The sequence below is a fragment of the Ambystoma mexicanum genome, chromosome 1q (genome assembly GCF_040938575.1).
Source record: "Ambystoma mexicanum isolate Mex_15411 chromosome 1q, UKY_AmexF1_1, whole genome shotgun sequence".
Classification (NCBI taxonomy): domain Eukaryota; kingdom Metazoa; phylum Chordata; class Amphibia; order Caudata; family Ambystomatidae; genus Ambystoma; species Ambystoma mexicanum.
In genome coordinates this window covers 448,272,166-448,288,133 of record NC_090922.1, presented here as the reverse complement: position 1 = coordinate 448,288,133, position 15,968 = coordinate 448,272,166, and the positions used below count along the sequence as shown (strand labels likewise).

General features: G+C 50.4%; 1 protein-coding gene across 1 annotated transcript in view; it reads left to right on the top strand.

Moving 5' to 3' along the window:
* AMFR (autocrine motility factor receptor) overlaps window positions 1–15,968 on the top strand; it is a 1,604,297-nt gene that overhangs the window by 77,236 nt on the left and 1,511,093 nt on the right. The window contains exon 2 of the mRNA XM_069640231.1: window positions 12,588–12,680. Within this exon, the coding sequence (XP_069496332.1) occupies window positions 12,588–12,680 (93 nt within the window). The remainder of the gene's footprint in view (window positions 1–12,587; window positions 12,681–15,968) is intronic.

The following is a 15,968-nucleotide window of genomic DNA, read 5'->3' as shown; positions in this document are numbered from 1 at the left end:
GAATTCCTTTTCCCCCTCTTTTTCCAAGTATTCCTCTCTCCTCCCCCTTGGCAAACTTTGTCTCTTGTAGAAGGAGAATGTCTATTTGAGATCTACGGAATTCCCTTGCCACTAGTGATCTCTTGGTCGGCGAGTTGAGGCCTTTCACGTTAAGTTTTCCTATCCTTAGGAACTCCCTACCATTCTGCTCTTCAATTGGTGCCATTATCACAGTATTTCGGTTGTGGATTCGAGACCCATGTCAAGTAAGTATATTGGTCATAGGGAATCACGTAGTCTTGAGTGATCCTTCGTGTTGCCGGTATTGCTTCATCCTCTCTACATTTCTTGTCTGCCCAACCCCCCCACCCTCCACCCTTCCCACATTGACGGCGTCCGTGCGGACCCAGGTGAAAACGCTGGTCCTGCATCAAACCACCTTTAGGGACCGTCGCCTCGGTTCCCCAAGACTATTATAACATCATAATCTTGATTGAGCCCCCCTTCATCCCCCATCTTTGTGTACATGGTCTGGATCTTTTTTTGACCCTAGATATCCTTACACAGTTCAGGCCATGGACATATGTATTAAAGTATATGTCGTCTTACCAGTGTTGTAGTTAATCAGTTCTCCCCCCCCCCCCGGGCGGTTATTACCTCTCCGAAATTTCCTTGATTCCCTTGGCACGTTTCCTTCTGGGTCCCTGTATACGCCATCCTCTTTCTTCGTGGCGTGGGCCTCCTCGGTCATGTTCCTCTGCGCTTGATCCAAGGAGTTCGGAGATGTACGCCTTTATCTCCCCTTCTGAGCTCAGCTTGATTTTGTTTCCGTTATATTCAAAGGACAGAGAGAAGGGGTACCCCCACCTGTATCTTATGTTCTTTTCTTTCAGATGTTTGGTGATAGGCCAGCACGTGCGTCGGAGTGCAAGGGTCATGGATGATAGGTCCTGGTATATCGAGATTCGGGATCCTTGGAGGGTAATTGAGTCGCTGCCTCTTGCTTTCTCAAGGATCCGTGTTTTGTCCTGAAAGCGGTGGAATCGAGCGAGGACAGATCTCGGTCCGCCTGGGGGCCCTCCGGCTCTGTGTATCCTCTCCGTCTTAGGTTCATCAACTGCATCGTCGGCAACTAAGCGTTTGATGATGTCGTGCAGGGTATTCTTCAGATCGCTCTCCATTTCCCCTTCTTGTTCCGGGATTCCGAAAATCCTCAGATTATTCCGCCTCACCCGGTTTTCCAAGTCATCAAGCTTCAGTTTGAAGCTCTCCTCTCGTTGCTCCAGTTCGGTCATCCATTGGTCGAGTTGCGCTTCAAGAGTGTCTATGGACGCTTGATTGTTCTCGACCCCTTCGAGCCTCTCCTCCATGTTATCTAGACGTTGGGTAATCTTGTCAATTTTGGAGCCAATGCTGGCACCCATATTCTTTATTTCGCCCAGCAAGGCGGCAATGTCCCCTTTGGTAGCTGCTGATTCACTCTCCGAGGGATTTGGGTTCGCCATGGTATGGGCACAGTTTTCGGCAGAAGTCGGGACGTAGGAGAATGTGGCTAGTTTCTCCCTAATGTCCATTGGTTCTCCCAAAGTTCCGTAGTATCACCAATGCTGTTCGATGGGGAGACGGAGTCGGGGGTCAGAGGCGGCACACGCCCCTGGATCGGGGGCCCTACCCTCTGCACTTCGATGTCGGTGTTCTCCGTAGGTTAGGCGTTTGGTGATATGCCCAGGGTGCGGGTTCAGTAATGCGTATGGGTTACCCGGAGTGCGCTTTGGGGGTGTTTTCTTCTTGTGCAGGGCGAAACATTTAGGGCGCGAGGGGTCCGAGCCGCTGCTGCGTGGTGATGCTGCCGTTGTTCACGGGGTAGATGGGATGGGCGGGCCTACCGTCTCCCCGCTCAGCGCTGTTCCAGGGCCTAGCCTAGCCCGGTCCCTCCGCCGACTCGACCGAGGCTGTCCCGCTCCTTTTGCGGCGCGGGACGTCGTCGGGAGTGCGAATTCCGTGGTCAGGGTTCTAGGTCTTTCAGGCTTCCTTCGTTTGGCAGGCCTAGGGTCCGCTTCCGACCGTTGCGCAGTTCCTTGCGAGCGGGCCGCGGAGCCGTTACGTGTGACGTCTTTTTGATGGACTTATATCTCCGGTTTTTAGGGGTCGTTTTCGATCGGGTTTTCTACCAAACGGGGGTGGGGGGCTCTCTGCTGGCAGCATACCGACGTAGAATCTTGGGGGGGTCGTCAAAATGGGGGCTCAATCCCTCTTAGGGACCCAAAGTAGCAGAGCTCACGCGAAGTCAGACCACATCCGGGCGCCCCCTGGTGGCCCGACCTTTCCTTTCTGTCAGTTGGCTTCATTCACCTTCATCCCAGGCTGTAGCGGAGTAATTACTGAAGCCGTCCACCCCAAGTCTTTGCAGCTAGTACTGGTGGCACTAAAGTTCCTACAAAAGAACGATGTAATTGGCACTGAGCCCCCTATAGTTGCTGGCGTACATGGGCCTTTACCCACTCCACATCCAGGGTCTCCCAAGATAGATCTCAGTTTACCCATCTTCTGTGCCGCACAATCTGGATTGCATTGCTTACCAGACTGCAGAATAGGATTTAACCCGTTTCATCCGCTTTTCCTTTATTTTTTTTATTTTTTATTTTTATTGGCAACATCACTCCCTGTGGTTTCCCCAGGTTAGCTCTCAATGATTCCGCCAGCTGCTCAACCTTGTGCTCTTCCTGCATTTGCATTCGCAAAACCCCAGCCAGTGTTTTTGGGAGGGTGGTGGGGTGTTCTGTCTATCTGTTTAAATCAACTTTAACCTGCGGAACTGCAAAACCTTCTCCATCTTCCACACTGGAATAGCTTCTCAGTCCCTGGCTAGACATTTTAGTAAATAACTTGCTGCCTTACTTGCCTTGCTTGAATCTTTAGACAGATCAAAGGCTTAGGCCCCCATTCTCTGTCTTGGAATATATCTGGGATCAATACTTGTGCAGGCAGCCCCAATTTTTGGCTTGATTTAGGGGAGTTACGTTTGCAATTCTGGCAAAAGACAAGTTGGAGGCCAATCATCGCTGGTCTAGTTTAGTACGTAGCACCCTATGTATCTTCCGTGTAGATCAAAGGCACACGGCCCGCAGTCTCTACCTTATGAGGTTTGAGGGGGAAAAAAAACCTGTGGAGGTTAAAAGGACTCCGTGGGCTTTCGAATTCATGCATGCAGGCTGTTCACCTGGCCAGGATGATGATGCACAGGATCTAGCTCATTCTGAGGGAGTCCTGGTTCCAAGTGTCTGAACCTTGTTGTCAAATGAATACAATCACAGATGGTATGTGAATTAACCTGGTGGTCTGACCCGATTTTATCTTGACGCTAAAAGTACCCTTTGCGTATCCAATTCCTAGACCTACCTTCATCATGGACTCTTCCCTCCTGGGATGTGGAGTCACCATGGACCACCTAGAAGTAAGATCTTTGGCCCAGCAAAGACCAGAGGGAACAATTCAAGGTCTTGGAACTGAGAGCAATCTTTCTTGAACGAAAACCGTTCCGATCCAGTATTAGGGAAAAAGTGAGTCTGTATTCCTTCAGACAACTTTGAGTCAATGTTTTACCTAAACAGGGCAGCATGAAATCAAAACATCTCGCTATGTTGGCAGTGGCAATTTGTGAATATGCTTTCACCAGGGCATTTGGCTTCAGTTGATACATCTGCCAGAGATCAACAACAACATTGCAGACTCTTAGTCGACTGGTGACTGCCAACCATGAGTGGGAACAGAACCTGCAGGTTTCCGCTTGTGGATTCTGCCAGGAGCCAGAACAAGAACTGTGCCTTTTATGCTTTCAGGCATCGCCAAGGGGGAAGACTCCTAAGACGATGTGCTGAAGATGTCATGGGACTGGATCAACGCCTTCGCTCTTCTTCCCCCGATTCATGGAATGCTACTGAAGCTCTAGAATTCAGTCAGATGAACCCTCATCTTCATAGCGCCCCTCTGGCCAGTAAGATTCTATTTTCAGGACCTTGAGCATCTCAATTTGGATCCCCGGTCCTTCTTCTGGATTTGCAACCTCAGGCTGAGAGCCAGATCCTGCACCCCCTCCCCTCGATCGCTGTGCTTAGCCGCATGGTACCTGAAGTCAGATCTGTGGGCCACCTAGGTTTGTCAGATAAAAATATGCGAGTCATAGCAGCAAAGTAGGCCTCACCCAAGGCTCTGTTTAAAAGCAAGATGCTCAGGTTCTGTGACTGGAGTTTTGAAAACCTGAAGAACCGTTTGTCAGCAACCTCAGATGACGTAATTTTCATTCTCCAGCATGGGGTCTGGCATGGATTCACATGCTCATGAATATTCCCCGTCGTCAGGCTGGGAATCCTCGGTAAAGAAAAAATCAGTATCAGTTTCGTTTCTGATCTGTCTTTCTTAGTAGTAACCAATCACTGATTTCTGGGTCATACTGCCCCCAGCCAATGACTGCCCTCTCTCTAAGCCCCGCCTCCTGCAGCCATCCTTCGATTTTTACCGCACGCTCAAGTGTTGGGAGTCCTCGTGTTTAGCTCTCGAGTTTTTTACTGCGTTTTCACGCTTTTTCAGGAGATTTTCTAATTTTTTTCAGTTTAATCGAGCCTCAAGCTCCACCGTTTCTACTTCCGATAAAGGGGACCCGTTTCGGAATTCTTCTACGCCCCTCAAGGGTGAAGTTTTCGTCGAGTTTACACTTCTTGGAGGATTCCGGAAGATCTGCGGCCTACCTCAACGGACATGGCCCAGGACAAAGGAAGCTTGATGCCCGGATCCAAGCTGTTATGGAACTGCCCTGGATGCGGATTATATAACTTTTTCAAGGAGGACGAGCATTTGCGATGTCTCTACTACTTCCATGGGGACAAGACGCATGTGGAGAAGGACTGTGCGTTCTGCAAGAACCTTTCAGAACGGACCAAACAAGATCGTCGTTCCCGTCTCGCCTCCTGGCTGGAGAAGGGCACAGCAAGTGAGAAGGCGAAGAAGAAGGCTGAGCGGGCTTCTAAGTCCTTTGAGGGCGCCCCTGAGACGGGGGCCCAACAGAAGGCCAAGCACCGCGAGTCCGCGGGCTCCGGGAGCGCCGAAAGGTCGGGCTCTTCGGTTGCCAAGCAGGGCGCTACTTCCCCGGCACGTTCGACCACGAGCCAGCGCTCTGGTTCGGGGAAGAGGAAGTCCGAGAAACCGGGTAGGCCGCTGGAGCGGACCCGGTCGATCTCGAAGGGGGAGCGAGACGTTGACCCTCCCCCCAAGGCGAAGGCCCAGAACGCACCTAAGGTGGTGAGGGCCTTGATCCACCCGGCTAAGGCCTCTACCGAAGTGGTCTCTGCGACCCTGGCGGAACCGGCTGAGACTACGCCAATGGAAACGGCCTCTGGGCCCAGAGTATCCCTGCCGCCGCGGAGGGAATCCTCTTTCCAGCCTGTCGCTAAGACCCCCGTGAAGCCCCTGGCTGAAAAAGAGGGGGGGGGGGGCAGTGGCCATTACAGACTCGGAATCAGCCTCTGAGGAGGAACTGGTGGAGACCGAGAGGGGCCTCAACGAAAGGTCCATAGGCCTCAACGAGAGGTTCAAGAAGGTTCGATTCCCAGGGGACGGTCCCTGCTGACGTGATCGAAGATAGCGACGAGGAGGACGAAAAGGGCCCAGTGGAACGGCCATCCCGTCCGTCGCAGCCATTGCCCGAGCCCCAGGATAGCTCGGCAGCCATTTTGTTGGCAATTCCATCCTTATGTACCGAGATAAGGACGAGATTACCACGGACCCTCGACGGAGGATCCAGAACCAGGCCTGTCGGGAAACCCTCCGAACAAGCAGAGGAGAGTCCACCCCTCTCCGCCCTTCGTGCCCGCGAGGCTGGTGGACCCCTCATCCCCCTCGCCGGGAGAGGATACGGCGACGGCGGCGATGACACAGCAGACGTCCCGTCGTCACGCCCCCGTGGGCGTCCCCAGCCGACGAGGTTGGCTCTTTCCACGCCATGATAACCAGGGCATCCGAGCTCTTCCAGCTCTGCCCTGAAGAACAGAAAAAGGAGGGGTTTCTGTACCAACGACGAGAGGCTAAGAGGAAGACGGTCCTCGCGGTGCCTTTACTCGACGACATCTGGGACGAGGGGCTTGCTGTCCTCAAGAACCCTGCCACGACACCCGCCAAGAGGGACAGGTACGAGAAGAAGTACCGAGTCCCCGATGCCCCCCCCTTGTGCCTCAGGGCCCAGCCCACGCCGGACTCGGTCGTCTCGGCAGCGGCTCAGAAGAAGGCAGCGGGCGCAGCGGCTTCAACTTCCACTTCCCCGCCGGACAGCGAGGGTAAGAAGTTGGGCTCTATGGGACGAGGAGTCATCTCGGCGGCGACAACGATTATGGCGGCCAATGCCTTAGCGATCGTCGCCCGCTACGACAGGGAGCTCTGGTTCAAGATAGCTCCCCTGCTAGATTTCCTGCCTGATGACAAAAGGGCTGAGGCCCTAGAAATTCTGCAGGAGGGCGAGGTGGCGTCTGATCACGCCATTACGGTGGCAACGGACATTGCCGATACCAGATTTCGCCAACTGGCAACAGAGTTTGCCTCCGACGACGAGGATGGCTCAAGGCGACAGACTTTCGCCAGGACATCCAGACCAGAGTGTTGGACATGCCGTTTGACGGCAACAACCTCTTTGGTAAGGCGGTGGATGAGTCTCTACAGGCCATCAAGACCGACTCGGAGACGGCCTGGGCCCTTGTAGTGCTTGTGCCTCCAAAGGATCCAGCGGTGGCTCCTCCACCTACCGCCAGGCGGCCCGCTCCTCTTCCCAGGAGGCCTACAGAGGTCGCGGCAAGCAAGGGGGGTTCCTGCCATCGTCGCCAAGGAGGCCAAGGCGGCAAGGCCGCTTCCAAGCAAGACTGACCCGGCCGGGTGGTCGGGCCCCCACCGAAGCACCCCAGTGGGAGGCCGACTGACGAAGTTCGTCAGGGTGTGGGAGTCCATCTCCACCGATCGTTTGGTGTTGGACACCCTGGCCAACGGGCACTCGCTGGAATTCCTAAAAAAGTGCCCTCGCATTCCTCCCGTGGCCAGGAAGGAGAATCACATCCCTCAACTGCTGTTGGAGGTAAAGGCAATGCTCAAGAAATGTGCCATCGAGCTCGTCCCCAGGAGGCTCCGAGGCTCCGGGGCTCCGGAGTGGTACTTCTTCGTCAGGAAGAAGACCGGCGGTTGGCGCCCCATCCTAGACCTGCGTCGGTTAAACAAATACATCAAGGCGCAGAAATTCAGGATGGTCACCCTCCAGCACGTACTGGGACAGCTGGAGGAAGGCGACTTCCTATCGTCTCTGGACCTGGAGGATGCCTACTTCCACATCCCCATTCTAGAAAGGCACAGGAAGTTCCTCAGGTTCGTGGTTCAAGGACGCCACTACCAATTCAGAGCCCTACCGTTCGGATTAAAGTCGGCACCCAGGGTTTTCACCAAGTGCCTGGCACCAGTGGCGGCGCGGCTGCGCCTGCAGGGGATCCACGTCTACCCCTACCTGGGCGACTGGCTAATCCGAGCATGGTCAAGGGAACTTGGAACAAGGAGGCCCAGGATCTGTGGCACTGGGCCGTCGCCAAGGGGATGTTTCTGGTTCCCTTCCACCTGGCAGGAATAAAAAATACCATTGCAGACTTACTCGGTAGGGAGCTGCGCTCGTACCACGAGTGGGAACTGCGCCAGGATCAAGTGGATCGACTCTTCCAACGATGGGGCAAACCCCAGATCGACCTGTTCGCGACGGCGACGAACTCCAAGTGCCAGAGGTTCGCCAGCAGGTTCCTACAGCCGAGGAGCATGGGCGATGCTTTCTCGTTCCCTTGGGACGGCCTGTTTCAATACGCGTTCCCTCCGTTGCTGCTCCGCCTTATCAGCCAGCTCAAGAAGTTCAGGTGCAGGATGATCCTCATTGCACCGGCGTGGCCGAGGCAGATCTGGTTCCCGGACCTTCTGGACTTGTCAACGTCCCCGCCAGTCAGGCTGCCGGCGGACGCGGATCTTCTCTCCAGAGAAGGAGGCGCCATTCTACACCACGACCCACAGTCGCTGAACTTGCAGGCCTGGCTCCTGCAGCGCTAGAGTTTGGAGGGTACGATATCCCGGCTGATTGCAGAGAGGCTCTTGCAAAGGCCAGGGCGTCCTCAACTCTCAAGTGTTACGGTCATAAATGGAAGAGGTTCTCTGTCTGGTGCCGTGCACAGAAGATTAACCCTCTGCGGATTACGGCCCCTCAAGTGCTGCCGTACTTACTGTCGCTGGCCAAAGCTGGACTGGCTCACGCCTCCATAAAAATGCATCTGGCTGCCATCTCCCGATATACCAGGACTACGGGACGAGCGTCCTTGTGGTCTCATCGCCTGGTAAAGGAATTTATGAAGGGACTATTCCGTTCATTCCCGCCGGTGAAGGCTCCTGCCCCGGCGTGGGAACTTAATGTGGTGCTGACCAGGCTCATGGGAGCCCCATTCGAGCCTATGCATTCGGCGCTCTTGATGTTCCTGTCATGGAAGACCGCGTTCCTCGTGGCCATCACCTCTGCACGACGAGTGGGAGAGATTCAGGCCTCATCTTGCAAGCCTCCATACTTGACTTTTCATGACACAAGGGTAGTGCTTAGGACGCACCTCTCCTTCATGCCAAAGGTGCCGTTGGACTTCCACCTCAACGAACCCTTGGTGTTACCAGTTTTCTTCCCGTCGCCTTCGACGCCGGCCGAGAGGACTTTGCACTCGCTGGATGTAGCTAGAGCGCTGAAGTGCTACGTGGACCGCACGAAGAGTTTTCGGAAGACGTCACAGCTATTCGTGAACTTTGGGTCTGTGAATCAAGGGAAGGCTCTCTCGAAGACTCCTTTCCAGATGGCTCTCCGGCTGCATCATGCATTGTCACCGGTTGGCAAACCGACCGCTGCCCGGCCGTCCGAGAGCCCATTCGACCAGAGCGATCGCTGCTACCACAGCGTTCCTGTCTGGTGTGCCCCTGCTGGACATCTGCAGGGCTGCTATGTGGAGGTCGACGCACACCTTCACAAGATTCTACTGCGTCGATCGGGACTCCAGGGAGGAGTCCAGGGTCGGCCAAGCAGTGCTGCGCAACCTGTTCGCTTAAGGTGAGCCTGGTGAGGAGGTAAGAGATGCTTAATGTTGAGTTGTTGTATTGCTTAATGTTGAGCCTGTTGCCACCTCCCGTGGTTGTGCATGTGTATACTGCTATGTATTCTTTTATTCATGAGCATGTGAATCCATGCCAGACCCCATGCTGGAGAAGGAACAAGTTACTTACCTGTAACTGTTGTTCTCCAGCATGGGTCTGGCATGGATTCACATGCGAACCCTCCCACCTACCCCGCTGCGGCTCTTCACTTGGTCACACTGCCACTTGGCGTGCTACCAAATCTGAGGATGGCTGCCGGAGGCAGGGCTTAGGGAGAGGGCAGTCATTGGCTGGGGGCAGTATGACCCAGAGATCAGTGATTGGTTACTACTAAGAAAGACAGATCAGAAACGAAACTGATACTGATTCTTTTCTTTACCGAGGATTCCCAGCCTGACGACGGGCAATATTCATGAGCATGTGAATCCATGCCAGACCCATGCTGGAGAACAACAGTTACAGGTAAGTAACTTGTTCCTTGTATCGGACTTTGTGACATAAGGTATTCAAGTCGAGTTCTAGAGGGTGTACCTCCTACGCGTTGGGTGTGTATTTGACCTCTGACAGCCAATCTTTTTCGATCTCTAATCTACTAGTGAAGTGGACTGTCATTTAAATCCGCCAATTGAGGTTCCTCGCACCAAGTGGGATCTCAACGTAGCTCTTGCATCTGTACGTAGATGACTGATATCAAACTAGTATCTTGAAAGTTGACCTTTCAGATAAAGATTGTCAGGTAGTTGGACTATTCAGCGTTCTCTCCAGAGGATAGGGAGGCGAGTGTTCAGCAAGAGCCTCCCTAGCGGTCTGGTCAAGTGGGACCTCACTCGGAGTGACTTCCCTTTTGGGGACAAGGACTCTCATTCCTCCCGGTCCAGCATACATTGTCGGCTTAAATGGGAATTGGAAAGATTGTTAACCCTCTTTTGGATTCACTGAATATTGACATTTTTTCAATCTTTATGGTTTCAGGTAATGCTGGATCTCACCTGAACTCCACAGTCAAAGAGAAATGACACACCCCATTTGCATTATGATGACTTAAATAAAACCATGAGGAACTTTGAATGGAGGAGAGCGATTCCGACGCAGAGGCGAGTCTCTGGGAAGACGTCTTGGAGGGACACAGCCACGCTAGACTGCGAAGCAAGCAGTAGCCTGGAGGGCGAATGAAACGCTCGCAAGACTGCATAAGGCTGGCGTCCTGACCGGCAAAGAGGCCTGGGCCAAGAAGGAGACTGGGACGGTAAAGCAACCGCCTAGTGGTGGTGGTGCGACCACACTGAAGCCGTGGTCGATCTGGGGGCCTGTTAACGGACGCCAAGACCAGAGTGCAGCATAGAGACCAAATCCCTGAGCTCCACAGGACAAGTAGTGATTCGAGGCTGGCAAGGCCACAAGGGTTACGGGAGCCAGATAAACTCAAATAGAGACAGAACAAGCCGATCAGAAGGCTTTGGGAAGCCCTTACTGGATCCCGGACAACCTATACAGCCAGATGCCGTACAGAGGGCCTGCTACAACAAGCCTGATAGAGGGTCCGAGGACTTTAGGCATTCCTGAAAACAGGAAACCTAGTGATCCGCACTGGGAAGAGATCGAAACGGGAGGGTCCAAAACCAGATAAGGACACGTTAAAGCACCAAGCGAAAAATGTTGTAGCTGTGGTACCAAAACGTTGTCTTTTCCTGAGGAAAAGGAAACCGTATGGAATCTATATCAAGAGTTGAATAAGTGGCATACAGAACCTATGGAGAGGCTGAGGACTGTGCTACAAGAAATTGATTAACTTTGACAGACCTTTCTTTAAAACCTTTGTTTGGAAAGAGATCCTGAACTTGGCGAATTCTTTATTTTTCTGTTGGGAAGGAGATCCAAAATATTGGGCCATCCAACCGCCAAGGACCGAGACCGTTTCTTAGAATTCAGAATAAAGACTGTTTTTTTTCTTTTGAGAACCATTTGTTTGTTTACTAGATAGGGATCTTCCCTCATAGTGGTAGGGCTAGATAGGTGTTTTTCTTTCAATTTTAATGAACACCCTTGAAACATGTCAGTAATTAGTCTTACTCCTTCTGGTTTGCCACAGCACATACGTGAAATTGAAGTCCTATTGGCTGAAGAACCATTTACAGTATTCCACTTGGGCAGTGGTACTCGCACTCACCCCATCTTTTTACCTAAAGTCATATCAGATTTTTGTATTAACCAAGAAATCACTCTACCATTTTCTTTCCCCTAATCCATGGTCAGAGATGGGGAAAATGTGAAACTGTTCAGAAGAGCCATGACATTTTATCTGAACAGGACAGAGGTGGTAAGACTATTCTATACTCTGTTACCTTTAGGAATTCCAGAAAGGGTTCCCAGGTGTCCAAGGCGTCTCTCCCTCTGCACATTCGAAAGATGCTGTGTTCAAGACCTGTCTCAATTTAAGGGGCTCCAAGCTCATTTTGAGGGCCACAACAGATGTGTTCACTTTCCAAAGACGAGTCCTACGGGACAAGTCTTTGGAAAGTGAACACAATTCCAGGGCAACAACTTGGCCTACCTCTTCTGCTTTTTGCTGACACTATTGTCTGGATACAAGTTCACGGGTAGACATTCAGTTTCGACAAGTCCTCAAGAATCGCTTCATTTAAGCTGGAAATGGGACCATTCTCCCTCATATAAGTCTGTACTTGGGAATCTTGATGAAGTATGGAGGAAAGAGGATAGAACGTTGGCGTAAAAAAGTTACTCACTGTAGTGACTACGATAGTGCTAGTCCATTGTAACTTTCCTCCATACACCTCCCAACCTTTCTCTCAAAGAATACCGTAGCCATCTGTCAGGGGCTGACTGTGGCAGTGGGAAATGTAATGAAGGGGAAGGCCAAGTGTGTGGTATGGGGAGGCAGGGCCAAAAGTGCTTTGAAAATAAATGAAATTTTAGTCCTTTTTTTGTGTGAAAAATATTTGAGAACTGATGTCCCAAAACGGTCTGTTGTTCAATTGAGTTCATTCTAATTTGCTTCATGCCATCATTTCTGTTCAGTCCATTTGTAATGTATTACTTAATTATAAATCACATATTTTATACTTCCATTTTTTGGTATTGCTGCAATTCATTCAAAACAAATTGTGTAATTTCCACCATCATTTCAGAGCCTCTTGTTGTTTGAACAGTACATATCAAACACTATTCTTCTGTCACTGAGCTTTCATCACCCAGGCTGAGGCAACAGTTGCATTGTAGTTAATTGCGGAGCTCTAATGTATGTCCTGTTTAGTTATTTATTGTATTAACTGTATTTTAAACACTTTGCGCTGCAGTATGTTATTCTATATAAATGTATAACTAAATATTTAGAATTATATTGCATGCCACATCTGTGCTTTACTGCAAGTAGACTGTAATATGCATATATTTTATTTTTTCAGGTGCTTGTAAATACAGCCTGCTGTTTTTTGATGTTGATTGCTAAATTAATACAGTGTTTGGCGTTTGGGCCACTTCGTGTTAGCGAGAGGCAGGTACGTTAAGAATTGTCTCTCTACTAGTCTGTTTCTGATGAACACATACTTGTTACCTATTTGTTAGGAATGATAATGTTTCGCTCCTGCTAAAATGAGTTGTACTAAGATTGTGGGGCACTAAGTCAACCTGTTTTTCCCAAGAAGCATCTCTTCAGAGTGAGAGCCAAAGGCAGCCTATAGGGATCTGACTCACCAGGCTTCACATTAGAAGGATGGCACAGACCCCTCTGCTGCCAACACCTCTCCACCAATGGACATTGGACAAAAGGATTCATGTGGGCTGGACCTGCTTAGGAGGAATGCCCTTCTGAAAGCATTGACGTCTCATCTAGTCGGTGGTCTTGATAGGATTTTTATGTGGGGTATATTAGTTCATATTTTTAGAATGAGAGGGTAAATCCAATTTCAAGAGAGTAAACATTAGTTTTCTACTTTGCAAGAGTAAAGTATTTCACATCCATCCATGAGTATAAAATATCAATAACAAAAGACTTGTATAGCAGTATAGCCAAGTTATTTGGCCTCATATAGTTTATTGGCGAGTGCTACACTGCTCCATCTTTATGATATTTGGGCACAGAAACTCTGGTATAACTACTACAGATTTAGACTAAATGTGTGCCTGAGAGAGTAGTTTACAGTACAGAACTTGCTTGTGTGGTTTGAAATAAAATTGTAGACGAGGCAGTTATCAAAGCAGAAGCACATGCAGGCCTGTCCCCAAACCTGTTGCTGTCTTTTTCTTCTGTGTTGCTGCCTCATTCCCAATGTCTGCTGGACTGCCCCTCGTCTGTCACATCTTTTTTGCAGTTGTGCGTCTCTCTTCCATGTTCTCTTCATCTCTGTAACTATTGAACTCTGTTCCCCTCTTTAGTGCATCTCTGCTTTCAGGTCATCCTATTTTGGATCTTTCTCTTTCCCTTCATGCTTTTCTCCTGTAACAACTATCACCTGTCATTCACTTTGCCTTGTACTGTCCTTTCAATTAATTGTTGGTTTTTATCTACTGCTTTTCACTGTCTCTCATTAGACATTGATTGCTCTCAGTAAATATTGGCGGACATAAGCTAATTCGTCGGTGATGATCTTTCAAAATGTATTCTTTTTGATGTCACCAAAAAAGCTCAACCCAAAGCCAAAGTGCTGCCTACCCAATACTCATAAACTGATTCTGGGAATGTTGGAGGTTGGTTGTTGTGAAAAAATAAAGCCCCAACATTCCCAGAATTGGTTGCTCTCTCCCCTACTCGACCTTCAGCTGGTTCCCCACATTTATGGCATTGACAGTTTCTTTCTATCTGTAAGAGTTCATACACAGTTTGTAAGTCTAGGGGATAAGGATTGGTCTTTCAGGCTCTTGAATGTGCAGAGCTTGATTGCTGCACATCAGGGTAGGGAGACTCAGCCCTGCTCTTTGCTTTTTTTATGGTCCTGGGTGCAATTGCAGCACAAGGCACTGGGATGATGCATCTTTTATTTAATGGAATTTGCACAGGCTTCATCTAAGGAAATGTGCACAGGCTGTATTTCTTTCAGTCCAATAAAGCAAATGCTCCTGCGTCCCATTCCCTTTCCTCCATAGTTTTGGGACAGTCCATCCTGTGGGACGGGAGCACCTTTGAAGCATCCAAAGCATGTTTTGTCCTTCGTCTATTTTAAGGGGGACCACTGCACGTGGCTGTAGACCCGCCTGCCCCGCCCAGCGCATCGCCCTTCACTCCTTTTCTCTGCGCGGTGGGGTGGGACTTACTTGCATCGTGGGGCTTTTGTTTTTTCCCTCTTGACCTTCATCTCTTCCTGCTCTGGTTCCGCGGTCTTCTTCATCTCCATGTATGCCAGAGCATCAGGTTTTTGTGTCCTGTTATTCTTGCGAATGTCGCTTCTCGAGGCTGAGTCCTCCTTCCCTTTTGTCTGGAGTGCGTAGGCCCTTAACATCAGTGGGATCCCTGTTTTTACTGCGACTCGCTACCTGTTCGGACACTTCAGTGTAGGCTCGTCAGGTGGGAGGACGTGTTCCTTCGGCTCACCTTCAACAGTTCATTGACAAGAAGGGGAATCATCCGGTAAGTACTTTACCGTTGAATCGAAAAGACTTTCACCAGAGAGCACTGTGCTCGAGGTCGCAATGTCTGTCCCTCGAGGGCTGCCGTCGAGCGTCAACGTCATCCGTAGTATAAAGGGCTCGAGCAGCTCCCGTTCCGTTTTTCCGATAGCTACTGCTTCGTGTCATGAAAACGGGGCTTCAGTTTTACTGCGATGTCTTCCTCGTCGAATCCTTTCATTACCCAAAACTGGCTTTAAGAAATGTCAGAAGTGCGGGACGAATGTTGATCAGACCCCCATCGAAATTGCCTCTGATGTTTGGGCCCGGACCATCGTATCGACGAGTGCGGTTCCTGTCAGGCTATGACCAACAAGGCTCGTAAGGAACGTAGAGGTAAACTGGCGGTTCTTTGAGAAAGGAAAAAGAATCGAGAGAATGGAGTGAAAAATCCCGGCGTAGGTCGAGGAAATCGAGATCGAGAAGTCGTTTGAGGAAATCTTCCTCTTCTTTGTCTTAAAAGTCGAAGAAAAGACGACACCGATCTCCTTCGTCCTCTTCCTCGTCGGCTGACACAAGGGTCATTCCATACCCTTCAAAACATGATTCCCCCCAAAAATGGGAGGCCTTTAGGGCTTTGATGATAAAAACTTTCGAACGCCACCCAGACCCCCTCAAAAAAGCTGCGTGGAGACCATGCCCCATCTCACTCCAAAAGTGACAGGGGCAGGTCAAAGACCAGACGCGCGAAATCCGACAGTCGCCAGAAGAAATTTCTCCGACACCTCGTAAAGAAAAATCAGACCTACCGGTGCATAAATCGGAGGTGACGACTAACGAGATGGCTCCGGGAACCCACCCGCCATCGTTGTCGAAGCCAGTGACGATGACATAGACGCCATTGTCAAGGCCAACTTTAATTCTGGCGCTAAAATCGACACTTTTGTCGAAGCAGAGGTCGATGCCTACTGAGTCACCCAAAAAGATATACCAACCACAACCTAGACAAGACTCTTTCAGGTCCGTCGCCCATTTTTGAGGAGCATTCCTCTGAAAAGGACATTACTCCAGCTGGAGTGAAATTAGGGACTAGAAATGATGTCCCTGAAGAATTCATAGATCCTAGATCTAAACTGGCTGACCTGTATGAATGCCTACAAACAGCCTGTGGCCTGGATACTTCTCCTGAAGTAGATTTTGATAGACTCAACCCTGCATACCATGCAGTCTCTGGGTACAGAAAT